The sequence below is a fragment of the Bombus bifarius genome, unplaced genomic scaffold (genome assembly GCF_011952205.1).
Source record: "Bombus bifarius isolate JDL3187 unplaced genomic scaffold, Bbif_JDL3187 scf7180000007992, whole genome shotgun sequence".
Lineage (NCBI taxonomy): Eukaryota > Metazoa > Arthropoda > Insecta > Hymenoptera > Apidae > Bombus > Bombus bifarius.
The window spans coordinates 10615-37327 of NW_022884373.1; the positions used below are offsets into that span (position 1 = coordinate 10615).

General features: G+C 39.4%; 2 protein-coding genes and 1 non-coding gene across 3 annotated transcripts; all 3 read right to left on the reverse strand.

Moving 5' to 3' along the window:
• Positions 1-276: 276 nt before the first annotated feature.
• LOC117205621 lies at positions 277-3521 on the reverse strand. Its single transcript, XM_033444231.1, has 4 exons — positions 3197-3521; positions 2341-2686; positions 1003-1743; positions 277-676 (listed from the first exon to the last, which is right to left on the reverse strand). The coding sequence occupies exons 2-4, from the start codon at positions 2682-2684 to the stop codon at positions 406-408; spliced, it is 1356 nt and encodes a 451-aa protein (XP_033300122.1). The 5' UTR covers positions 2685-2686; positions 3197-3521; the 3' UTR covers positions 277-405.
• A 474-nt stretch (positions 3522-3995) lies between these two features.
• Positions 3996-25400, reverse strand: LOC117205622 (ETS translocation variant 1). The gene is made up of 9 exons (XM_033444232.1): positions 25151-25400; positions 20633-20744; positions 16542-16595; positions 15295-15354; positions 11543-11675; positions 10839-10975; positions 6373-6875; positions 5722-6055; positions 3996-5218 (listed from the first exon to the last, which is right to left on the reverse strand). Exons 1-9 carry the CDS (start codon positions 25199-25201, stop codon positions 4806-4808), a joined length of 1797 nt encoding a protein of 598 aa, XP_033300123.1. The 5' UTR covers positions 25202-25400; the 3' UTR covers positions 3996-4805.
• On the reverse strand, positions 16363-16435 carry Trnak-uuu. The gene has a single exon. It is a non-coding gene; the product is annotated as a tRNA-Lys (tRNA).
• Positions 25401-26713: the final 1313 nt, after the last annotated feature.

The window sequence follows — 26713 nt, forward strand, 5'->3', positions numbered from 1 at the left end:
CCAGTGTCACCGAGTCACTAACCCTAACCTCAAAACCGGACCCGAGACTCACCCACCCTCGCGAGCCGTACAGCGGCAATAAAAACTATCGATTGAGCGTTCCGCGGTCAAAAAACTTTGACATCTCGCGCCATCTTGAAATTTTCGAGCACGACGAAAACAAAGATGGCGGTCGCCGAACCGGGAGCCGGCAAGCGGAATGTTCTAGTTCCGTCGTCAGATGTCGTCACTAGAGGCGCCAAATTTATCGCTCCTAAATACGTAAGTCGTATGAAATATTGAAAATAAATTATCTTTATTATCAGTATCGTTGAACAAAAATACAACTAAAATGTTTTGTACATATAATGGTAACTTAAGTATATAAGTTGTGGATATTAATACGTATTCGTAGGATAATTTTGTTTAAGATTTTAGCTTCTCAGCCAGGGTAGGCACAAGTTTTTTGAGTTTGCCAGCGTCGTGACTGAATGCCCACATTATACATCGAGTATGTTCTTCGCTTGGAAAACCACAAAGTTCTTCGTCTGTCTCGAACCATTGAATATTCTTTTCTTTGATTCGGTCTACTAGACTTCGTAAATTCTTATTCCTTTCTATGTCCCAAGTAACACTCGAGTCTGGTACTTGAACGTTCCTCAGTTTCTTGTAATCTCCCTCCACTTCCTCATACGCTCTGTAGGATATACCGAAGAATGTTGCAATATATATTTTTACCATAAATAATATTCTATTCCCTAATAATAACGATATAGCATATATTAATAATAATTAGATTACGGATATTTACGCATATCCATATTTTTATGAATATAATGGAATTTGGAATTGTTTTATCTATTAAATATTGTAAAAAGTACTGTACCTTCTATACTTCTTATACATTTCTTTATATTATACGCATTCTGTGTATTTTTGCACCTTTTCCCATAAACACGTACAAATCCGTAGTCTAACAATAATTATACATGTATATATATAGATGATAAAAAATGTACTTACTTAAGAAATCCATTGTCTTCGATTTTGTATCTGTCGGCCAACGGCTTGAAGGCTTGCACCAAGTCAATGGGTAAATAATTGAAGTTCTCCTTAGCTCGGCCATTCACGTTATAATCCGTGATCCAATTCTCGAACACTTCCACGGCTTCCTTCATGTTCTTGATCTTTTGCTCGTCCTTTGTGCACGATATCACCCGCTCAGCTCTTTTCACCAGGCCAGTGATCGCATGATACTGATAACTTACGTCCCTGCCCTCCAACGATTCTATACTCAGCAAAGCTTTCTCCTTATCTTTGAAACTGAGTCCGCTTTCCTCCTTTTCAGTCTTCTCTTCTTCAGATGAATGTTTCGCTACCTTTTTTTTCGGTTCGTTGTCCTCCTCCTCTTCGTTGCTGGACGAACTGCTGTATCTTCTTTTCACGCTTTTACCCTTGTCGTCTTTATCAACCTCCATGTCTTCGTTATTCTCAGATGGAAATTTTTCTTCCACCTGGGTCATGAGTTTCTTCAACTTGGTCGGCTCTGGACTATAGCCCAGCAGAATGCACCGAACGTGTTCCTTGGTTGGGAGTCCCCGGAAGAGACCCACATCGGTCTCGTACCATTGCATGTGCTTCTGTTTGATCTTATCGATGATCTCCTTCAACCTTCGATTCCTTTCGATGTCCCAAGTGGTCTCTCCGCTTGGAATTTTAACAGCACGCAGACCTTTGTAATCGCCTTTCTCCTTCTTGTACGCGCTGAAAATTCGGAAACACGTGAAATACAGAAATAGATCTATACCGAATACCTAGATATTGAATGAATCAAAAAAATATTGAAGTAAACGCAAGTAAATGATCACGTGTAACATTGACATTAAATTAAGGAAACACACCAATGACCTCTTTCTTGGATCATACTTGGTCACAATAATTTACTTTACTGTACTTAATGTTAAAACATACACATATTTTATCTTTGCTTAATATGATATGGTTTTTGATAAAATTGATCATTAATTATTTTCACCGCGTTAAATGTAAAACGCTAAACAATCTAGAAGATACTTTAAAAATAAGCGTTCTATTGCAACGGTGCCAGTAATAAACAAGAAGGTAGTAAACAACGTAATAAAACTGAAAACTGCTAATATTCGGTACCTTGAGTTACACCTAGATTCTGGTGTAATTGAATTGGTGTAAAATCAATTGGAATTGGTTTAAACAAAGCTACACCGAATCAAATTAACTTTCGAGAACTAATTCGTATTGCGCTAAGTGAAAAAATAATCGGTCATTGAATTTGAAAAGACTCGCTGAAAGAACTATACTTGCGAAGAAAATGTTGATATTTACTTGTAGAATTCCTCCTCCAGAACATCGTACTCTTTGGCAAGATTCCTGAAGCCTTTTATAGTCTCGATTGGCAAATAAGCAAGGTTTTCTTTGCTGCGATTGTTCTCCTTGTAATCAGTCAACCAATCCTCGAACACTTTCAAAGCCTCGCGAAGATTGGCCAGCTTCTCCTCGTCTCTGGTGATCTGCAGCGTCCGTTTCGAGCGACTCACGAAACTAGAGATCACGTGGTACTGATAACTGATATCACGACCTTCCAAAGCCTTCAGCGTGTCCAAGGCCTTCTGCTTGTCCTTGAAGCCCATCGCAGACTCTTCCGGTTCCGTGGATTTGCTTCGGCCCATTGCTGAAAATCAACACGTTCATCGTCCTCTATATACGTACGTATAATCGAGCGAGATCGCGTGCAACGCGTGGCAGGCACGTGAGACGCGACGCAAATTCACGCGATCGATTGAACGGTATGGCCAATCATTAGGTATGGCAAACAGAGGCGGAGAAACACTCGACGAGAGTGTGACGCCAGCATGTCAGTTTTATCGTTGACGTAATTATTGGTTTATGGAAGGATCGATACAAGCCGGACTATGGTCGAAATTGTATATTTGTGCAAACTGCAATTTGAACGCCGCGCTTTTTTGTCGATCCAAATAGCAGCGTCGAAATAGCACCGCTTAAAAAATAGCTGGCATATCGTCCAGACTATTCGATAAAAAACAACGCGATGAGAAAACTTCGCGGTTTTCGTCGATCCAAATAACAAGGTGGAAACAGCGACGGTTAGAGAATAGATCACGTGTGATCGATAGTATCAGATAAAAGATAACGAGATAAGAAAACTTCGACAGACACTTACCAAAACTATGCAGGCGATATCAATTTCCTTTGGTGTGCAATTAATCTGATCGGATCAATGACACTGTTCCTAACACGACGATAGACCGTATCGCGTAGTAGTTGCAAGAAACCGAATGGACTTTTAGATTCTAACGTTGAAACTGCGCGACTGACAGTGGCAGACAGATTTACCGGGACCCGGCTTTGGTCGGCGATGTTCACCAACGATACAACTGCTCACGGATGAACAAGGATAGACGATTTGAGAGTCGGCGGAAAAGAGAGGGGCCGACATAAACATATCTACTATGTGTCACAGCCCGAAATACGCAGCCGACCTCAGTCCGTAGTCTTTGGTTTGCGTCACTAACTGCTAATACAACGGCGAAAAGAAGGATCGACATGGAAAGTCTCTGCGCACGATCACGTACGATTCGTCTGTGTGTAACTCATGCTCGCATAACCGTTTACACTCGTACTAATTCGCATATCGAGCATTCCACCGCATTTACTTTTAGTAAGACGACGGTGATTTCTTGCGCATCTTTCTCGATAATACAGGAAAATAAACTTGCTAATGACGCTGTTTAGGAACCTTGGATACATAGACTGCGTTTTTACGTTTCGATAGATTTATTTGGTATTTACAGAAGTTACAGTATCCTGGTGAACTACTCGGACACGCGCAATGTAACAACGATCACAAGCGATTGGATCTGCCGAGCTAAAGGGTTCTTAGTCGATCCGAACCATCATACATACGCCTTCGAATTTCGCTATTTACAAGATTCGTGGTACGCGCGATTCGAGTCTCGATTCTGAAATACGTTTGTCAATGGTCGCGTAATGAGTCGATATTGAGCGTCTATTTTTAGGAAACTCAGTTCTATTTTTCTCCGATATTGCTATTAATTCTTGATTAATTTAAGACATCGTGACATATTGTTACCAAATTTTGTCTGACCATATAACACGTACATCGATAGATCGTTTTAGGCATTGATTCTTATAAATTCAAATTACAGTGTCTTATACCGAAATATGCATATTTATACCGAAATATGTATATGTATACCTTACGAAAGATGTATCGTACACACAGTTTCATTTTCATCTTTCCTTTAACAAGAAATTCGATAAGTTTTCGTTAGTCAACCGATGGAAAATTTGTGCTTCAAGAGGTTGAACTAAGATATAGTATGAGTTATTGCGTATATACGTATATACGTATAGCGTAACTATTGCTACTAATTGTTGTTTAAATTAAGACATTTAGCAACATTGTAAGTAATTCTTGTTTAAATTAAGACATCGTGCGTTATTGCTACCTATCCTTGTTTAAATTAACATCGTACAACATTATCATCCGCTTAAGTCAAGTTATTGTGCGATGTTGCAACTAATTTCTGTATAAATTAAGACACTGTACGACCATGGACGAACGCTGCTTGACATTCAAACCGTGCGTTCCATTAACACCTACACGTTATACTTAAGCCACCTATACAATCGTATAACGTGTAAGCACGTAGTACGGGGTAATCTATGACTAGAGATTTTCTCGAGAGTCAATTCTCGATGCGTATGACTTTCCGTCTTCCGATAAAGTTGAGACTGTTGAGAGAGATTCAGCAGACGCAGCTGCCTACGCCGAGGCAGGCGTACGAAGTTTGCTCGATCTTCGAGCTGGTGGTGGTAGCGTCTAGCAAGGTTGGTTGGGAAAGCGTTGGAGCAGCCGGTAATTGCGTTCTCTGCACGCCATCGTACAAAATCGATGACGCTTCTCGTTCTCTGCCGATACCTTCTGTTTCCTGTGCGTACGGAATTCTCGCGAGTTCTTGGCTCCTCGATTCTGTCGGAGCATCGTGGGACGACAAGCGACCGTAGTTTAGGAAGGTCTCTGTGTAGCTCGAGGGCGGATGGTGGTGACTTCCGTTGTACTCATGCGAGTAATGGGAATGGTATCTGTTCGATGGTGCCTTGAAACCCTCGTTGCCACCGAGGTACTGGTGCAGGTGATGCAAACTGGATGGCCCATACACTGTTGATCGCAAATCCAATTTTACAGATTGATCGTTGTTTGCAATCTTTATCACTACAATGTGTTTGTTTAAATCCCAATAGAGACTTTTTTTCTTTTTCATTAATTCTAAAAGGTTATCGCGTATAATAACATACATTGCTATTTCATGTAATGTCTTGTACAATTAGGAAACTGTGTATAGTATGATAGTGCGTCACGTTTCATCCGTAGGTGAATGGACTAAGAATTGTTTAATTAACTGCTTAGTGTCTAGAACTCTGTAATTGAACCAACGTAATATGTGTGTCAGTTCCAACGAATGTGATATGCCTTTTGGTATACTATCTTTCGAATGAACTGTGTTGCGCATCTACGTGTTGCTAGTTGCTTGCAAAAAGATGACCACATCATTGACAGATATAATTTAAAGCGTATATTAGATGGCGATCTGCTTGCAAACTGTTCGCGATAGTAGTGTAAACTCGATATTAATTACGATGTATATATATTGAGCTACCGACCTGCTGCGGTATTCGAGTACATGGCAAGAACTGCATCACCGTAGCCACTGGTGGGATGTTTTGCTAAATCAGAAACATCGTTCGTAGATGAGATCTTGCTGGATATCGATTGACTTCGAACGCCGTTTTGTACTTCGCTGGGGAGACCAGCCGATCCTGCGGAGCCGTATGCCATGTTGAAAAGTGCTTCCGGATCGCACACGAACTTATACACGTATCTCTCTCCAGCCACCTTTTGCATTATCCCTTTCTCGTAATAGTACCTCAATGATCTGCTTAATTTATCGTAATTCATTGCCGGTCGATTCTTTTGAACTCCCCATCTTCGAGCTACCTGAAGAAAATGAAATATATCACTTTACCGTTTGATGCTTAAGCGAGACGTCCTTTGTGACTAGACTGTTGATATTTTTACCTCAAAAAATTGATAAAAAACCGAACGATGTAAAATTGTGCAGAATTCACACATAGGAAATACTGAAGAAAGAAGAAAGTGAATATCGAATACCGAGGAAAATACTCGAAAGAAAAATACACGTTACGTCTAATAGACAAATAAATCTAAATACACTTAGGTTTCATATTTTTTGGGCAATGATCGTAAAAATATAAATTGAGGAGCATTAAATTTGTAATAGCAATGCAATCTACCTCTTCCGGTTCGATTAGCTTGAATTCCATTCCACGACCAGTCCACGCAATGCAAGGTGCGTTCGCAGGATCGTCCAACAAGGTGACTAAAAACTGCCACAATTGAAGAGAACCTCTTCGTTGTTGTTGATAGCCAACAGACATTTCGCTCCAAGGTGACACTCCCGTCGCCGAAGATGGCCTCTTGCTACTATACTCTGTGTTCCACGAGCTAGGAGATCCTTTCTTTTGATAACAATTACTCTGTCTCTCCCACGATGGATTCCTGCCTTCTAATTGAACTCCCAGCTCGGTCCATGTGGGCGTCACGCTTCTCTTACCGTACACTTCCGAGCTCCAATTCTCTTGTCGCGGAAAGAAAGCTTCGCCAGGAGCTGGAATCGTCGATTGCCATTGAGAAGCTGCGGAGGAAGTGCTGGCTGGCCGACTAGGCGATGGCGAACCTCTGGCGTTTCTCGTTCCGCTTCCGTATTGCTGCTGTTGCTGGTAGACCATGCTGTTGCCTGCGGGAATTTGCATCATCGAGTTGAAGAGATTTTCAGGTTTCCGTATTCCAAAATTTCTCATTCTCGTTTTGGAAAACAAAAAACAAGGGTTTTCATGTTTTAGGAAAATGTTTAACATTTAACTCGTTAAGTTGAAAGAGAAATATATTACTATAATTTATATCGATAGATGTTCATACGGAAATATATTAATTTATATGTTAACTGATGGGATTTTAAGGTATTCTAATGAAAATTTAAATTTTGATTTGTAGTTTATAATGATAGGATTCAACCTAATCGAAGATTAGTGAAATTCCGCATTATGTGTACGTTTCTGTATGTGAGGTATTCCAGGATGCCACAGTAGCAATCGAGAGTTCATATGGTATCGCAACGAGTAATCGTATATACGAGTAACAATTTTTTCATATTTTCATCTTCGATATATCCTTTAACGTTAGAAAGATACAATTATTATATCGAGGATGAATGAACAGTTTATAATTTCGTCGTTTCGTTCGTCTGAACGACAGTTCATCGAAACACGCTGACAATATCCAGCGTAAACATAGTCTACGGTAGAAGAAGAACGGACAAGGACGAAATGGACAAGAGAAATTTCTCGGATGCACGAGAAAGAACGAAACGCAAGCAACGTATTAGCGATTGCACTCACGCGCGGTTGCCGGTGAAGTGCTCGTCACACAAATATCGGCAGGAAATTGGTTGATATTCAAAGCCCACGGGGTTGTCGGGATGGCGGAGCTCGCGGATAGCGGCACCGCCTGAAATACCGCGTAGAGCTCGCGCGATATGTATATTAATCGGGTGCTCTCCTCACAGGGAGCATCCACCACCGCCGGCATCCCGCTGATGCCGTGGTCCCTCGAGCCGAAAAAGCTATTCTCGAACCATAATCCGGTTACGTTCCAAGTCGTGTACCGGGAATATTGAAAAATTGAGAAGCCCCTTGCCGATACCGAGCCGGAACGCGACGCTGTCAGCCGTGATGCAGTCCATCTTTTTGCTCGTCGATTAAAAAACCTGTAACTTCGTTCGTTCGTGGAAAAAGAAACGTACTAACTTCGCAGGATGTGCAACGTATGTACATGGAATATTCTATTCGATAGGGCTTGCGGTTGGAAATCAAGGTATACACCGTGTACCCGATATTAATGGGAAATCTCAGTCATCGAGGTGAAATTAAGAGGAGGAAGGGCCGGGAAAGTTAATCGTGTCGGCAAGTTAGCTTTAGCTTCCTAGCTGGCAAACGTCGGTCGGATCCCGATCTCGTGTAGACGAGACAGACAGGAATCGCGGGGAGGAGGGTTGAAAGCTACGGGCCAATCTGGCACTCTCTCTCTCCGAAGAGGGGCGAAAGGGGTTGACCTCAACGTGCAAGCGAGGGCAGAGGCTTTGCGGGTAGTTTTAGATTAAAATTAATCGCGAGCTGATGAAACCGGTGGCGATGTACCAAACAGGAAAAGGGTTGAAGCCAGGACTGGTCAGGGGCGGCGCGCAGAAGGGTTGCACGGAAAAGAGGACGGCCTCCACTCGTCCACTCTCAGACGAGGAGCTTCGGTTCTTTTCTCTCTTTCCCTTCTTCCCTCTCTCATTTACTCTCGCCATCTCTTGTTTCCCTTCCACTCTCTCGCTCATCCTCCCTCTTCTCTTCTCATTTTCTTCTCCATCCCTGTCTTTATCCTGCTATCTCTGTCTCCCTGAACCCCGAATTCCGGAGTAGAGGCTGGTTAATAATGCAAGGTCCATTTTCCACCCACCTGACGCGCTGAAATGACCTTCTTTGCTTTCTGCTCATTCACAGGAGGCAGATTCTGCCGATCCTGGGATCGAATCGATTCGCAACGACTGTTTATTCATGCATATCGTTTACGTTTAACTCTAAGTTGTTGAATACAGCAGTATAGAATACAGGAGGACCGATTGTAATCCTCGTGAGCCGGGTACTGGCATTAATTAGCGAAATGGTGACCAATCTGCCTCACCCATTAACAGGTTATTACTATTCCACCCGCTATATTGGTCAACGACTGGTCGATTTAGTGGACTAGGGAGACAGAAACGTTTAACATGCTCCCTTGGCAGTCTGCATAAGCGATCATCGGTCGTTTCGTTGAAATTTTCAAAAAATTGTACTTTTTTAAAGATTAAATTTAATTAGAGGGAACAAGCGACGATTGTGAAACGAGTTTCGTCAATGGAAACTGATCATTTTATTATCAGATTTCCGACGTACGTAATACCGTTTCAGGAATTAAATTCATTGAAGAGGAGCACGCGTTTCACGAGTGAGAACGCACTGAAACTATACGTGTCAGGGTGTATCAATATCGATAGGTATGGTCTTATTATTAACCTAAACTGCGTGTAAATAATTGAAACGGCTTAATGGGAGGGAGAATTACGCGAAGAGACGTAGTAGAAGCATAATTCCCGGGTGACTTGGAAGTAAATGGGTATACGCGCACGGTGTCGGCCAACGAATATAGCAGCGGAGTTCCTAAAGGATTCGTTTGGTGTACGTGCGTGAATAAAGGAAGACTAATCGGTCTGATTACAAAGCATGAGCTTGCAAACCCTTCGTCGGCTCTACCTTTTACGTTATACGTGTAGATTGCATAGCCTCGAAGACTATTAAGCAATGCTCTATAAATCTAGCGTGAAACTTCCCTTTGAAAGCTTCGAGAATTTTATCAAGCTGATCACTGAGCCTCGAAGAGTATTTTTCATTGAAAAATCTGCAATATCAACTGTATCCTGAATGCAAGAGAAAGCTTTCGCGACTTGCAATCTCCCTCGGGAGAGAATTCTATGCTCTTTCCTTCGTTTAGCAGCTTTCGCTGGATTCTACGAAGCGCTTCTCCGTAGCTTTCGAGTTGAAAGCATTCTTCAATTATTCACTTACGTATACTTAGTCACGCGTGAGCGAGTCCAGTGTACCAGCGACGAACTTCGTCAGGGATTATTAAGGAATTTCGCATTAAAACGTCGCTGAAAATTTATTAGCCGGCTTCCGTACGAATCGTTTGACCCAGAATCAAAATCGTTCCCTCTAGACTCTACGCGAAATCAATCCGTCGTGACTCTCAAATTAAATATAACAACAAAGTATGACGAGATACGATCGATATGATCGTGCTAATGCAATTTCGAAATGATTCGTATAACACAGATAATAGAATCACGAAAGATGTCTACGTACAAGTGGTCGAATACTTTTGCATTACGTCAAATAAATTAAATCATTGTTACACATACACGATCGTTTATATGTATACCGAGTGACAATTAATTTATTATTACACCGTATGGAAGAATACCTTTGTATTCGTGATAAGGCAAAACGTTTGCAATCTACTTAAATCACTCGTGCGCTCATCGTTTGTAATTTAGGGAAAAAATTCAAGCTGTTTAATAAAATAACAAAGACGTTAGAGCAGTGCACGCATGCTGGAGAAAATATGAGCTGTAATGAAGACAAATCGTAAGTTATTAACACGTTTGTCTGTAAAACGTTAGTAACTCTTGTTCGAACATTTTGCTATTTGATTTCTTCGATTTTTCTAAAAAACCAAGAAATATCGGAAGTTTTGAATGGTCCTAATTGGATGAACAGGAATTGTAATGATAATGAAGAGGGAGATAAAATATAAGACGATGAATTTCGGGTCGCCAAGGCGCTCTAAAAACAGAGACCGGAAGAGCAACTCGAGCTAGAGCTCGATTAATGGATGGAACACCGAGTACTTCCCTCGTGCTCCAGTTATTTATGGGATCTATAGGGTAGTAAAGCGCCACGTGGATCTATTGTCAAGAGATTTGTCACGGTGCACGTTCGAAAAGAGGGTATCATCGGTTCGGAAATCTCGTTGTTCCAAACAGCTCCTGAGAGCGAGCTAAGAATATTATCTATCGAATTGTACGTTCCATTTGTCCAACAAATCATAGATTTCTTACTATTTCGAGTGTCCTGAGCTGTTGATGTGGGGATGCTCGTCACGGAAATCGGCTCCCCATATCCTCTGTCCGCTGGTTCTTCCTTCACCGCTACGTTCTTCGTGGCCTCGCTTGTCCTCGAGCTCATCTTAGTATTTCTATACACGAACAAATACAAACGACTCTAGATTTTCAATTCATAAACAATTTACGCATCAATTTCTTAATTTTTGTAAATGGAAATATTGCGAATATCTATGCGAGTACGTATCTTCATAGATGATCAAAAAATAACTATGGATAACTAGAGATAAGAAAAGAAACGTAACCCAAGTAGAAAATTGTTTTATACGTTGGATATCATAGTGTATTTCGGGTATTTTATATAGATACATTAAGCTAGGCCAGATATTAGAATATCTTCCGTATAAGAATAACGTGTGTATTTGGTGCAAGTTTTTTTACTTTCGTTACTTTTATTACGCGTTTATTCGCTTGTTTCGTACATTTTATATACAACGTAAAGTCTTAAACAATTAAAAATTTCTCAATTTCATGAGAAACGTGCAGCGAATAGATGTTTTAATATTTACGAATGGCAGTGTGTCTTTGCATACTACGTATACACGCTGCATGCATTTCCGTGCTTTCAGATTGCCCATAGATGCAGAAGAAACAGCAGGTTATTTGAAATTTCCATTGCTGGATATATTTGTCCTCCTTACCCGAAGCAATTACTGCGATTCTCCGGATCGAGATCGAGGAACGTGCTACCTTGCGACATTGGCGTTTGATACTGTGAGTAATTAGTATCATCGATTCTTCTGCAATTCGCTGATTCCTGTTTGACATTGGCGTCTGTAAAAACCAGTGTACCGTATACTGTAACATTTTAGCGATCGAACGCTGAACATTAGTCAAAGACGATCGATATCGTCGTTTCTTAAAATTATCCTTTACATTGTTTGTTGCTCTATCTTTAAACAAAACAGACAATCAGCGCTATATAACGCGGTATAACGTGTTAAAATTCTAGTTACACTTCGAAAGTGAAAGTTAAGTTACACGTTGAATTTTTATATACGTCGATCGGTATCAACGTTAAATTTTATCCTACGAAATTGCAAGAATGCGAAGCTGTACATTAGCCAGAAGCAGCAAGGGTGAATAGACATTTAGATGCAAAAAATGTCTTTGGGGAGGGATAGAGTCGCGGATGTACAGACGAACGGTCAATGATTTTAACGATCGAACGAGGATCGTTTCTTGGGACGAAGATCGGCAGGGCGAGGATATAAAAGCGCGTGTCGTTGCGGAAGCGAAGGCGCATCGTTGCAACGGCACGTGGGGATAGATTCGCTTCCTAATGGGGCTGCCGACGATTTTACGCGGCCGGGGGTGCGCCCTCGATAAATCAAACAGGCTCTGGCCGTGGGAAGCATAAGTCAGAGGCCTCGGGCAATCATTGTATTTGCAAACATCGGAAGTTTACTCGCTGAGAGAACAGCCGCGCCGACCCTACGGTACGAAAAAATCGTACGGTTTCACGTGGAACTTATGAACATCTCGTTTCGCGGCGGAAAACAATGTTTACACGACTAGAAACGATGTTGGATAACAGCCAGTTTCAATCGAAGAGTATAAAGATGCAAAACACACGAGAAGATAATTTTTGTTAATTTTCTCATATTTCTGTCATTCGATAGCTGAAAGAAATTAGTGGTATTTTAATGTGGAATATTCGAAGAAGGGAAAGTAGTATGACAAATTCGAAAATATCTCTTGAAAATACAGAGACTCGCGAAAGTATCGCAATACTTGTTGACGCTTTTACGAGCATATTGTACGTGCTGTACAAATTTCTCCATTTCGAAGTCTCATCGATACTGTCACGAGACTCGATTAGTATAACCGTATTGATAACGTCTAGAACAAATTCGAGAATATACATAGGAGTTACAAGATGACACAAGAACATATTTAACCACAGGACCAAACGCAAAGATAGCTTCTACGTGCAACTGGTTGGCAACGTATCGAATTTAAAAACTGCTCTACAAAAGAGTTTTTACAATCGTATTTTTCACCCGTAGTCTTCGATCGGATAACTACAAAACAATTGTATTTTTCAGCCTGATCTTTTTTCCATAAAGTAATCAACACTCCATGTATCCCGGTTTATGACGATTATTCACTCTGTTCCGAATGAAGCTAAATCTATCGTTTAACGATAACAACGTGAACAACCTCATCTCATTTAACGATGTATATTGACCCAGAGAGAGAGAGAGAAAGAGAGAGAGAGAGAGAGAGAGAAAGAGAGAGAGAGAGAGAGAGAGAAAGAAACACGGACAGTCTTTTTTCCAACTTTACACTGATACAACGGGCGTAACAACATCCGGTAAACAAAGCCTGGAATAAAAGTTTATTGGCAAATCTGAACCCGCCCATCGGCCTGTGTACCTCGAACAGGGTTCCCTCTGATTGTTTGCATACGTATTACGTGTGCAAATGAACGAGCTGAATCTCGCGCGAGTCCAGCAACGGATAAAATTAACAGGTGAAGAGCAAATTTGATGTACGGCATCGTACGGGAGGCTGCCAGGTTGCAATTGTGCAAATTACGGTGGAAATTGAACGAGTCGAGTTGGCAAGTGTATCGAGCACGATATAGAGAACGATATAACGATCGTGTGCAATACGAAATTTTCTTTATCGAGTTAACACACGAACGATAGGAGAACACGCGTATGCATGCAAGTATATAGACATTATCCGCCATTCCCCCTGGCCGTTTGCTCGCCGATTCGACGCGTCTCGAAATATTTGCCAGATTTTCCAACGCGTACACATACGGATAGAGCCTGGGAATTTTCTTAAGAATTTCGCGATAACCGAACGAATCGGATCGTTCCGAGAAACTTAACGAAAATTTCGAAGTGATATATTTTTATTAGAAATTTATGAAACTAAAACTATGTGGCTTCGTGGCGGATGTTCGAAAAGTTATTTTCCACCGCGAATTATTTAAGGTAGTTTTCACAGATGCCTGGGTTATTGAATTTTCTATCATTGGACCGCGGTTTTTTTATGAAAAAGTGCATAGAATATTCAGAATAGAATACTTGTTGTAGTAATTAACAAACGAAACGTGTGCCTATTTCAGTTCCATTCTTTTTTCGTTATGTCCGTAGAAATGTGAAATTGCTTGAAAATCCAAGGTACACTTTTCGCGAATAAATTTCATAAAGACCAAAAACGCAACGAACTTCCGAGCAACCCAATAAGATGAAGAGGAAGCTCCTTTTTTTACGTACGATATTAAAACAGCTTTGATAAACGGCGCGGTTGTGTAGAGAGACGCTAATCAGCCAGAGGTTGAAGAAAGGGGAGAAAAGAAGCCTTTAAGACTTAATATAAAGTGCTTCCTCGTGTAATGCGATATCGATAATCGACGGCAGTTTTCTGCTCACTCTATCTTGCTGCTTTAAAAACACTGGCCTCGGGCGATTTATCGGCTTTTTTTAATATCCTCGTCAATATTGCCCCTCCGAAAAAATTTCATTGTCAACGAACGAAGATTGCAAGATCTTCAATATGATTTTCAAGATATTTTGTAATAATTAGACTGCGGATTTTTATGCATTTACCTTAACTAATTAAGCATTTATATATTTGCATATCTTCCTATAGAAACTTATACACGCATAGGTAAGAGCGAAACAAACGATGGTACAATTTTTCAACAAAATTTATAATAAAATATTATACACTACTGGAAAGTTATTTATTTCCAGACTTCCAAACAGGTGAGATAAGGAAAACTCTTTCAAGCTTATGTTGTGATTAATTCAAGCAATAATCTTTAATTGAAATTGCTGGAAACATCGGTTAATCGCGTTTAAAACATTTTATTCTATAAGAAGATGATAGGTACGATGCGTTACTTTTGATCATTCGTTTCTCATTGATTTATATATTTTATCGCGTATCCTTCCTACAAATCGGTTAAAATATTCAGATTCTTAGCGGGGGCAGTATGGAAAATATATAAAATATGCAGATTAGGGTACTCGTTATAATATTCAATGGGTGAAATTTCTGCTTATGTTGCATTCACAAAAATTTGTCTCTACATAAATATCCTCAGTCGAGTAATAATGTTTCGGTACTGTATGATTAGAGGTTTGTCATAAACGCGAGTCGCGAAATCGCAAGAGTCGCGAAATCGCAAATTCGTAGTTTCCTATTCGCGTAAATTGTATCGAGCTACTTTCTAAATTGACACTTGAATTGCATATGCGATACATTTCCGTGCAGCTTCCGTTTCGATCGAGATTGACTTCCTTCGTGTTACGCGGTTCGTCAAGCATTTGACACGATTGGAACATAGCACGTAATTAGGTGAATCTCGGGAAATCGCGAGTTGCCTCGGCTGATCGAAGATGTTAGAGGAATAAATTTCTGCCACACTAACTTGTCATCCGATGGAACTCTGGCACGTACTGCTCGCTGTCCTCCGTTTCGCAGCTGCTGCCTGTAACATAATAATTTACAAATTTATCGTTAAGAAACGATCGTTCGCGTGAGAAAATCGCTAGAACTGCAAATGAAATAGCGTTATTCGATACTAAATTGCTGCATAAATTCTGTCAGCCTGTTCGTTCGTACGGAACAGTTCCCCGAGTCAAACACTTAGACTGCACGTCGTTTCTTTAAAAAGTAATTTCCAAATTATCCGAGATACTTTCTCAGCAAATATTAATTATCAGTTTTAAAATTCAAAAATTCTTAGAACGGAGCCGTTAATAGCTTATTTACAGATTTTACAGATTATTTTATTTACAGATTTTTATTTACAGATTTTTAAAAATAATTTATGTATTAAAAAATTGACTGAGTCATTGGCAAATAACAAAATATAGCGTGAATGTATCTCTTGAACTGCTTTTCCTCGAATAATATCACGGAATCAATGATTGATAATAATTAATACTCTGGCGGATAAAACTTGAATTCAAACTAATATTAATAGGAGAGAAAGATCATCGTAAGATGTAAAATAATGGTTCGCTAGGTTCGCCTGGTGGGTAGCCAGTCGCTCCACTGACAGTGGCAGAAGGTCCCCTCGTTATCGTGATTATTACACTGCATCCATCGTGCATTACATTCCAGTTTGTCAAAGTAATCAAAATTAATGTTCCGAATAGTCAGGCCACTGCGTGTAATCATCTTCGTGGAAGATTTACGAACTGTTCGATAAATGGATAGTTTCCCGGTTCATTTTGCAAGGAATAACGTTTATAAGAATTTTACCGTGGGTTTTTAGTTTACGGAAACTCTGGGCTGTTCTACTGAAAGGAAAGTGGAACGGAAGCCGAGTATTTCAAAGCGGCTGTACTCGTCTTTGCTCTTGTAATTCAATCAAGTTAATGGAACCTATTATAACGATTTCTCTGCGAATGAAAAGATATAATAATTTTTATATTTTTAGGGCAATATTAAATGATATTGATCGATTTGATGGTAAAATAAAAAATAAATTCGCCCGAACAGGGACTCGAACCCTGGACCCTCAGATTAAAAGTCTGATGCTCTACCGACTGAGCTATCCAGGCAGTTGATACTTCAACCCTTCGCAATTTTAGAAAACATTATTTTTATTTATAGTAGGATTTTTCGGCTTTTATATTTCTGATAGAAGTTATTTATAACAAAACTTACCATCTTGAAGCCATGGCTCTTGTCTGTATTCCTGTGTGGGGTATATTTCATTCTCTGAAATCAAGTTTTACATTGATTTTTTAAGTGACTTCTTTTTTAAAACGTAACAGTATTATTGCAAATTCTTCATTTTCCAAGAGCAATGAAATTTTGATTTTATACATTAATATTTTACTTGAATAAATAGAATGTTTAAAATATTCTACTAATTTCTTATCTACAGCGTTACAAAGATAGCCTACGTTTATATAGGTCAATCGATAAGAAATTACGAAAAGAATGCTATATTGTTATTCTATACTGACAGAGATGCGACAAGATCTAAACGTTATCTTTCTTATTTCATACATTTACTTTACGAGCCAAGCAAGGAATTACTTGGTGGTATAATGATTTATGGTTACTCGGGGATAATTATCCCAGCCTGAAATTAATGCCTCACATATTCTACCGTATTACTTCGTCAAATCCAATGAACGTCCATTATCGTCAAAAATAATACGAGCATGTTAGATGATAATTATTCGAACGATGTACGATGCTCGAAACATCGAAAGAATTGCTTGCCCTGTCACTTTGATTTTTATTCTCGGTACTTATATTTGTATTTTTCTTTACAATTGTGTAAAAACATATTTTTATTACAATATGGTACGAACACCATATCCATTAAGCCTATAAAATTTCTTTATTTCTATTTATTTTTGACTCACAAGGAAAGGTCACGATTGATTCCGCCCCGATTTGGATGAAACTTTATAAGTTTGATATAAATAGTCAAAATAATAGATAATATATAATAATAATAGATATAATAATAGCCAAAAATAATAGATACTTTCTTTTTAACTGCAGTAACACAGGTTGGAGGGGTGTGAAATTACCCGTCGAAATTCGACCCCTGAAGAGCTAATTCAGAAACCGTTACAGATAAAAGAAAATCTATCTTCCGAACCTCCACCGAGACTTTCACCCAGACTCTTGACCAGCCCTTCTTCGTCGGATATATCCGAATTTGTTGTTGCGTTTTCTAAGATACATACATTATGCCTTTATTAAAGGTTTAAACTTTTGTATTGTTGCTAGTTGACGTCAGAAAGATGAATCGTTCCAGAGGATACTGGATAATATAGGAATTGCAAAATATAAAATTACCTTTTAGTCATCCTTCCGGAAGGGTAATCAAACGAGTTAAGCGTATATTCTTTGGGGTGTAAAACGATTTCTGGATAATTATGTCATGATGAAACACGATGTCTGAGCTGTAATAAGATTCGGCGAAAGAGCCATAAGACGGAACAAAGACTGAATGTTGGGGGATGAATCAGTAGCAAAAACAACCCCTTTCAATGCAGGCATGTACATAAGAATGCGGCAGAGATGTATGTTACGTGGGGTCTGTTTAATGGGCCTCTAGGATTCGCCACGGGTAGCCACTTGTCAGTAACCTTGTTTTGTTCATAATCACAATCCAGTCTGACGAATCGAATTTACTTGGCTTCATAGTTCGTGGGTAATAACGCGTTTTGTCGCGAGTTGTAATAACGATGCGTACGACCCAAAATTTGAGAAACCTATCGAGAAATGGTAGACTCGAGATTGGATACTTATAGACGAAAAATAATATCGTTAAGATATATTCAGCCACTTGGAAATTTTAAGACATCTATCTTTAATAAATCTTTGCTATTTTTGTCGTAGATTCTGAATTTTAAATTGCTATATATTATATATAACATATTTTCTTTGTTATAAAAAATGTCCTTTTCTGTCTCCCTCTTTATTACGTTTGAGATAAATCGAGTTACGACAAGGATGGTTTCGTAGATGACGTAAATTTTTATCCGTATCGATTGCCTTATTTAGATACAGACTATTGACGGCATCGGCAAGTTAATTACTCATTCTCTTTCTTTTATTTGTTGATATCGTTTTTCCATATCCGTAAGAAGAAGTAAAATAAATTTTATAAGTTTGCGTCGTATTTTAAGTCACTCTAATAGCTATCGTCAACGGAATATTCCTGTCGCAATTCTGCTTCCATTTCTCGCGAGGAGAAGAACCGTTCGAGTCTCGAAAACGAGAGGAGAAAGCTAGAAGGTTCGTTCTTTCGTGTCGACGTTTCAATATATTTCTTCGCGACGAATCGTCGCCGAAAAGTGGATGGGGAGGCTGGGTAGGGCGTAACGTGATTACGATAGAGAAATTGCAGCATTATAGGCAGTGATTGAGTTAGGTGGAGGCGGACCATCCTGACTGGTGGTTCACACCACGGCATGCCAATGTTAGATATAAAGTGTCAATCACTGTGCCCAGACGCTGCTAGGGTGGTTACGAATCCTATGGGGGTACGACTGGCTCCAACTACCCCATGGGGCTCTTTGCGGCGATAACACGTTGCTTATTGAATTCGTCCTGAGGCTTCCCGTCGTGGTGTCACGTTTCTAGGTCAAGGCTGCAAGTAAAACTGCCGACACCGGAGGGATTAATTGACCGATGGTGCAAATTTCACTCGTCCTCTTCATTAGGTCATCGAGCAAATTGATACGACTCTGTGGTCATACGTTTCTATTAATTTCAAATCTTAATTCACATTTTCGCGATCAATTAGAAATTTATAGAAGCGTATACGAAACCGTGCGTAATTATTATGTAAGATAGTCGGTGTAGATAGTCATGTTATCGCACAACGAAGTAATTTTCTGTATTTGTTAAGAGAACAAGATCGACCTTATGGCCACAGCTTTTTTTCTTTCTGCCCCAACGTAAGCATGAGAAAATTAGTGATAACTAGACTGGAAATTTTTTCCATATATTTACACGAAATTTAAAGGTGCACAGAATGCATATTATACAGAAATACTATATATAAAGCATGCAGAATAGAGTGCCCGCTATAGTTTCTAATACGTAAAACAAATTTCTATCTAAATCGAAACTATAAAAATGTAAATTTGTATAAAAATTCTCAGTCCAGTCGTAACTATATTTTCCTCCAAAACGTTAAGTCGTAGTAACACAGAACAAAGAACGTCGATTCATTACAATTCCTATGTTAATCGATCTGTATTGCCCTGACAAACAAAGTCTAGAAATCGTCAGCCCCTTGAAATACTTTCTACCGTTTCGTGCGGCCTTAAAACGTAATTGCACCGTAGAAAATAATATCATCCCTGATCCGACTATATAAAGATATTGACTCGACTGCCTGTCGGTGACAGGCTCTCTTCGGGGGGTGGTTCCCCCTTCGCCCCGTTGTACACAGTTCGCGAACATCCTGCACGTGCTTCGGGCCGCGCTACGCTTTCTTGCTTGCGTGGATCTCTTTCGTGTACAGTGTACGTGTACGTGTTTGCACGAAGACGCAGTCGAGACTCCATGTCAAGACGGAGGCCCGGTGTTCCCGAGCAACATCGTATCAAAGAGCTTCAAAATCGTCGAGCGGGGGATGGTGACCCGTACGGACCGCCCTCGACTTTCTCGTCTCTCGATTTCGTTCAGGAAAAGTCTCATTGAATAATTCGAAACTGATCGAAATATCGAACGACTTCCATTCGCTATAGCGTTTGATGTCTTCTCTATGTTTCATGCGTTTTGATATGGTAGGTGGAAACGATATATAGTAAGATAGTAAAATCGGTTAGTAGTAAAAGTTTACAAGTTTCGATAATCGAGACAAGATAAATAAGACAGATAGATAGAAGATAGATTCATTAGAACACATATTCATTACATTGGGTAAGTTTTATCTGAAATGAAGTGACAGATTTATAATAAAGTAACTAGGAAATATAAAAGCAGTGAATTCGTATTAAATATCGTACTTGTGACCGGCAAGTATAATGTTAACTCAATTCTTCGTTTGCAGTATATCTAACGAAAGTCTTCTTAAAAGAGGAGGATGGTTTTCTATCTGATTTATACATAGAATATGAATTGATACCTTCTCGTTTCTAACTTTTAAAAATTCGATGTAGTCGTAGAAAATACGTACGGCTCTGGGTACGGTTAGATCAATTAGTGACCCTACTTAGTGCTTTACTTTACGACCTTGCTATATCGCTCCCACCTAAAATACATGTTCTACTTACCAGGGTGCAGCTTCTCCTCGGTACTTGGTTGTGTCACGGAGTAGTTACTGGGACAGTATCCTGTGGTAACTGTTTGAAGTGGTTCGTTCAGCCTGTTGAATTCTTCGTTTGGCTGGAAAGATAGATGTCTGTGTTAAAATAGCGCTTTGTAGTAGCAAACGTTCGTTTCTATACGAAGCAGTATTAATCGGGTATTTTTCCTGTGATCCTTAAATATTCTCTTCGTTCAATTTCCAGTGGATATTATTTCATTCTTTGTTAAACTGTAAAACGAAGACGGCGATCTTTATGTACGTACGTACTTGACTTCAATCGTAGTTTAATATTTCCACATTTTATCGTAGAAAGCCAGCGTTCTGCATTTTAATTTCATCATTTCAAATATCGGGAGTCGGGAGTGAAAAGTCTTTCTCGTTTGCGAGCGTTCTATCGGGCGAGGAAAAAAGACGAAGACAATCAACGCAGAACTGATGTAAAATTGCAAGAAGAAAGGAAAGAGAACGAAGCGATTTGGAGCAGAAAGGAATAGCGAGGAACGAGATTTTAAGTAAAGTAGTGTATAGCAGGCACAATGAGAAAGAGGAAGAGAGAGAGTGAGAACGTGCGAGAGAAGAGGCAAGGAGGACATCCGGTGAACGATTGGATGGTTTCCTCCTTGCGGAGCAATCTAGTGGTAAAGCCGGTTACCGGTTTTGGAAATTCCAATAACGCCGTGTCGCCGTCTGCTTTTCCTTTATAAAGTTTCACTGCGGTCTCTCAGCCGATCGCTTACACTTTAAAATCGAAAGACATCGTACTTGATTTTAAGAAAACTTCAAACATGCTCAGTATCCTCTTCAATCTTCTTATTAACTTTGTTGCAGCCCTCGGATTTCTCTGTCTCGATCTTACTCTTGTTTCAACAAATAAAGGGACTTTCAACGTCTTAAGACAATTTTTAATATGAGATTAAAATAAGAAATCATGTACATCGATTTTTTCATATTTTAATCAAATTTAGAAGATATAAATTTAGGAATGAAAAACTTGATTGAGTGGGAAATGATTTGAAGAACGTAATAGAGTTAACAGGATACCTTTTTAGATACCTTCCCGTTAATTTTTGAAATATATCTAATCGCATAAATTCACGATAAAAATATATCGTTGACGATAAACGTAATAATAAAATAATCACTTTATTGCTAAATTATCCATCATTTTTCTTTTATAGTTAATTCGACAGGATATTATCATTTATAGAGACGTAATCAACTTCCTCTTTCACAGTTTCATAGGTTAGTCTTACGTTCATTGCCTCGTCCCTTGGATTTTCCTCTGATTGCAATTAATAGTCATTTATAATTAGTCGCCGTGATGGTTCAGCACTTGTAATCCACAAGCTGTGCCCTCTAATATAAATTTTAATTACATTCCCCGATATTACGTTCAATCTTTAATCCCGCCAACCCGATATCAAATGATATTTAGCGGCACGACAGCGTTAAATAAGGGATAAAGAATGTATCGTGCGGTTTTATGCGTAGCCCACCCTTTCTTATCAAATTTGACCAAATTTTCTTGTTCGAAAAGTTCGTAACATATTTGACAGTGAATTGCATTCTGCATTGAATTTGATTGTATCAGAAAATGAATATTTATCAGAAATTTTTGCCAAGTACGTGGATATGATATAATTATTTGGACGCTAATTGGAATATTACACTATAGCATAATATCATAATTATTTGATTCGTATTCTTATAAAATTTTTTCTAATATCTATTTGGAGAAGTCTACTTGATCCATAACATCAAAAGAAACAGGTCATATATTATTCCATGAAATGTTGCTTCTGTTTTTCTTTATATAAAACCTACGTTTATTATTAATAATTAATAAAAAAATTTCTCCACAGCAAAAAACATTCTAAAAAAAACATCCTAAAAAATTGAATCCTTTTTATTTTATAATCTTTCCGAACAATTCAATATATTTGCACATTCTCGATCTTCGTCTTATTTTGAGTCATAAAATTTCCCTATCTTGACAATGTGCGCGTTTTACAGATCCTCCAATGCTACTTTAGCCGATCAGGGGTTAATCGAGTGCATTCACGATGCAATGACTCGTAAGGAAAACGCGCAAACACGGTCGCGTGTCGTTTAACTTTTTCCGTAGGTTCACCTTTCTTCGCCATTCCTCCCCCTGACCTTTCCCATCGGGAACGCGTCTCCGTGTAAAAGACGCGCTTGTAAGTGGATCGTTTGGGGTACGTGTGTCATGTACGAACAAACGCACTCGTACGTTTGTATCTAGTGAAAACGAGATACCCATGAATCGTGGGGAACGCCCCATCGTTCCTGATGATGCTGCGAGGGGTCGTCACCCCAATTCCCTTCGTACACCACCCTCGTAATTGCGCACTTCGGTTCGGTTTATAATAAAGTCATCGAGCAGACAACACGTTCCAAACGGACTCCCCTTTCTATCAGCGGATCTTGTCGATTTCGTTCATCGATTTGTGTAAAAACCGAAAAGGCTCTTATGAGATTTGATACACCGGTTTGGACGAGGATCGTTGGATTAAGACGTGAAACTTTCATTTGATGAAGTACAGAGTGTATTCTTCGGACGTAGCAAGGATGAAAGTAAGATTTTCACTTCATTAAAGATCGTCCAATTTCAACAAAGAGTCGTCGTCCAATTTGATCAATTAGGAGAAGCGAAAGGCGTTGCCACTTTGACGAGAAAACCTCGCCCTTTTTTCTTTCCGTCGCTTTCTTCGACGAGGGTGCGAAGACAATGATGGTTTCGAAGGACAGAATACGAACAATACCGTGGATGACAGCGGGACTCGCAATTACAATGTGTCGCCGACGGAGTCTATCTACTAATTGCTCTCTCGATACACGCATTGACTTTCCGGTTTTCCTAAGAAAAAAACAATTCATCCATGTATCTTTGTACTTCTCAATGCAATCCACGAATATTATCCATAATATTATACAATGCCGTGGTTTATGGTTGTAATGTTAGGCTACGGTTACACTGCATGTGTATCCTGATGAACTATCGTCCCGGCGAATGAAACATCTGACATTTAGTTGCTCTAACGTAATTGCCCGAATAACAATTCGGCAGAATACGCATCCGCTGTAATCATAGTCTCATACAATCCCAGAATACTATCTTCGTATTCTTTGAAAGAACAAAAGTATCTTGTATCATCGTTAAACCGCGGTTTTATGGGAAATTAGAAAATGCAAAATTACACAGAACACATATAATACGAAAAAAAATATCCAAAGAGCAGTGCCGTCTATGATATTTGGTAGATAAATCAATTTTCTACCAAGATCCTACTTTTTAACTGATATTCTCAAAAATATGAATTTGCATTAGAATCCGCAATCTAATCATCATCGAAACGTCCCAGGTAAATTCACATGGTGGTAAACGCGCCCCGTCGAAGAAGAGGCTTTTAATCATGGGAAACTCGAGTGTCAGCATATGTTGCTGATACAGAGGAGTAAATTAAGCGGCGGATCCGTGCAGCGGGGCTGGTGTGTGGGAATCGAGTGATTTTTAGAATCAACAAACATAAATCAAGTGTTTCCGCGAGCGAGTGCTTCACGTCGTCTCTCCCTTCGTTCTTACGAAGGGTGTCCGACGACCACCCACGGCTCACCGGTGTCATAGTCACGGTGGTAGCCCCGTGCACGGGGGTATCCCGCACCGGAGAGACCAGGAGGGTTGAATGGTGGCGACAATTACGTGTTTAGGGGGCACAAAGGGGTGGCACCCGTGGGACGAACCATCGGAGCGTGGTGGCGCGTGCCAAGGCAATTCGACACTCGAGGATCATCGCGCGAGTACGATGCATTATGCGTTCATTGACTTTGACTATGCTCACTGTCCACGCTTACGACTCCATTGTATCGCCATGGGGAGAAAACCGGAAATGGGAGTCACGTTGATCAAGTTGTTGTCTATCTGGTCGACTTTTTAACTTTTACGATGGACAAACACTAACTGTATCTCGTAATTATTGGGTTGTTTATGGTGTTGTTTGAATATGTAATGATGGATACAACAGAGCGATGAAACGTTGATGGGCTTGAAGTATACTTCGGTAACAGAAGAGTTTCACGTATAAAATAGATCGTTAATAATTATCATTATTCCTACACTTGGCAAGGGAAGTATCGTTTCTTCTTAGACATAGAAGAGCAATTATTGCGTTGTTTGATTGAAGTAGCACCTGCCTGTGTATATCTGCCAGTCAGACACGCGGGTCTTAAGATTACCAGTGTAATTATTGTATTGTATGATATAAATAGTATTCGTCCGTGTGGGTCAGATACGCTCATGTCTTAAAGTTATCAATGCGATTATTGCACTGTTTAATCGAAGTTGTATTTGCCTGTGTAGGTTAAATACGCGTATTTATTATTATGTAATGAACGTTTCCAAATTCTTATGTATAGTGAAAGTATGGAACAATAAGGTAGTACCATTGTATATTTTTTATCTTACCAGCCTAGCCAAATCTGTAGTCGTGGCTGGTACTTCTTGATCCTGATTCATACTTGTTACCCAACTCTTCTTCTGATTCCTTTTTGTCGAAGAAAAACGTTCGTCACCAGATTCCACGAAAATGACACGGGTAAAAGTATTGATAAACGAACAGATCACACGAACTGTCGCGTAATTTTAAAGTCACGTTGCTGCACCGTCAAGATCAAAGATAGGACTGAGACGAGTGATTTGATCTCGCTGAACAGTGAAAAGACAGGGTATATGCATCGGGGGTTGTGTCTACGGTACGTCTACGCCCACAACGTGGTATAGAAATCAGCCCTGCGCGAGCTACTCGAGCGACTAGGGGTTGCTTCCAACCCCTGCTTGGTAGGCGGGGCCTCGAAATCATTGGTAACCTTCTCTTATACCAGGAAGCTTTGTGCTTCGATAACACCTACGAGAACACCTCTCTTCGTTGAGATTCTTTGCTTTCGTAACTCCGTGATATTGCATGTTCTGAATGGCATTTCTGTGGCGACCGACTTTTACAAAAGGATTTGAACTTCTTTTTAATAAGTGAATTCTTGGTTGAAATTAAATTATCAGGTTTTCAAGTATTTCAAAAATGTATGATATATTAAAAGTTTCTATGAGAGGGATGATTTTGATGAGTGTTGAATTGAATATGTTAGAATGTTATGTGGGAAAGTAATGACAAATTTAATTTTTTCTGATTTTGCAATACTTTATTGCACTATTGCCAGAACTTGTACATGTTGTATGATAATTTAGGAATCCTTCTGAATATTTTCCTTTAGCTGATAAGCCTTCATTGGAAAATTCATTCTTAATTGATTAGCTTTAATCAAATGATTTTGTGTGAATAGTGCACATATTAGAACGTAATATCAATAGATAAGAAAATATAAATAGAAAAGGAAGATAAAGAATTATCACATGATATACATACATACTAAAATTTCCGTATCCTAGATATCCTAGTTTATGTTAAAACCATTACATGGGATTTTGTTTCTCTCGTTCTGAAATACCGACCCTGAAAAAGATCAGTGTATTTCTTACGCTCTCTGTAATTTGCTATGGCCTCCTACGACGAATATAGGAATTACATAATATGCATTTACTAAATACAGGATAGACCAGACATTATGTATATTTATATATCATTGCAGGACACGAAAATCATTACATGTCACGTCGATCTTGTACCTCGTTTGTGTCGTGACACATGTTCTGCAATACCGACCATTCAGAGGTTTTATTACGCCCTCTACGATCTATAACGTTGTATAGAATGTAATTAATCCGTTTGAACAGGCTCCATTTACTTAAACAAAATTTTAATTAGTGCTTGGTTAAGAAAACTTTTGATGATTGAATTCATTTATCCATGAACTACTATTGTATGAGCGAGAACTCGTATATATTATAGTAAGAAGAATTGTAATCTTATTATATGAAGTATTTGCCCCGCGTTCAATATTTCAATTTCTCGTGCCAATTTCGATCGAAAAGAAACTGCACCGCCTCGACCAATCAGAAGTTAGTTAGTCGAAT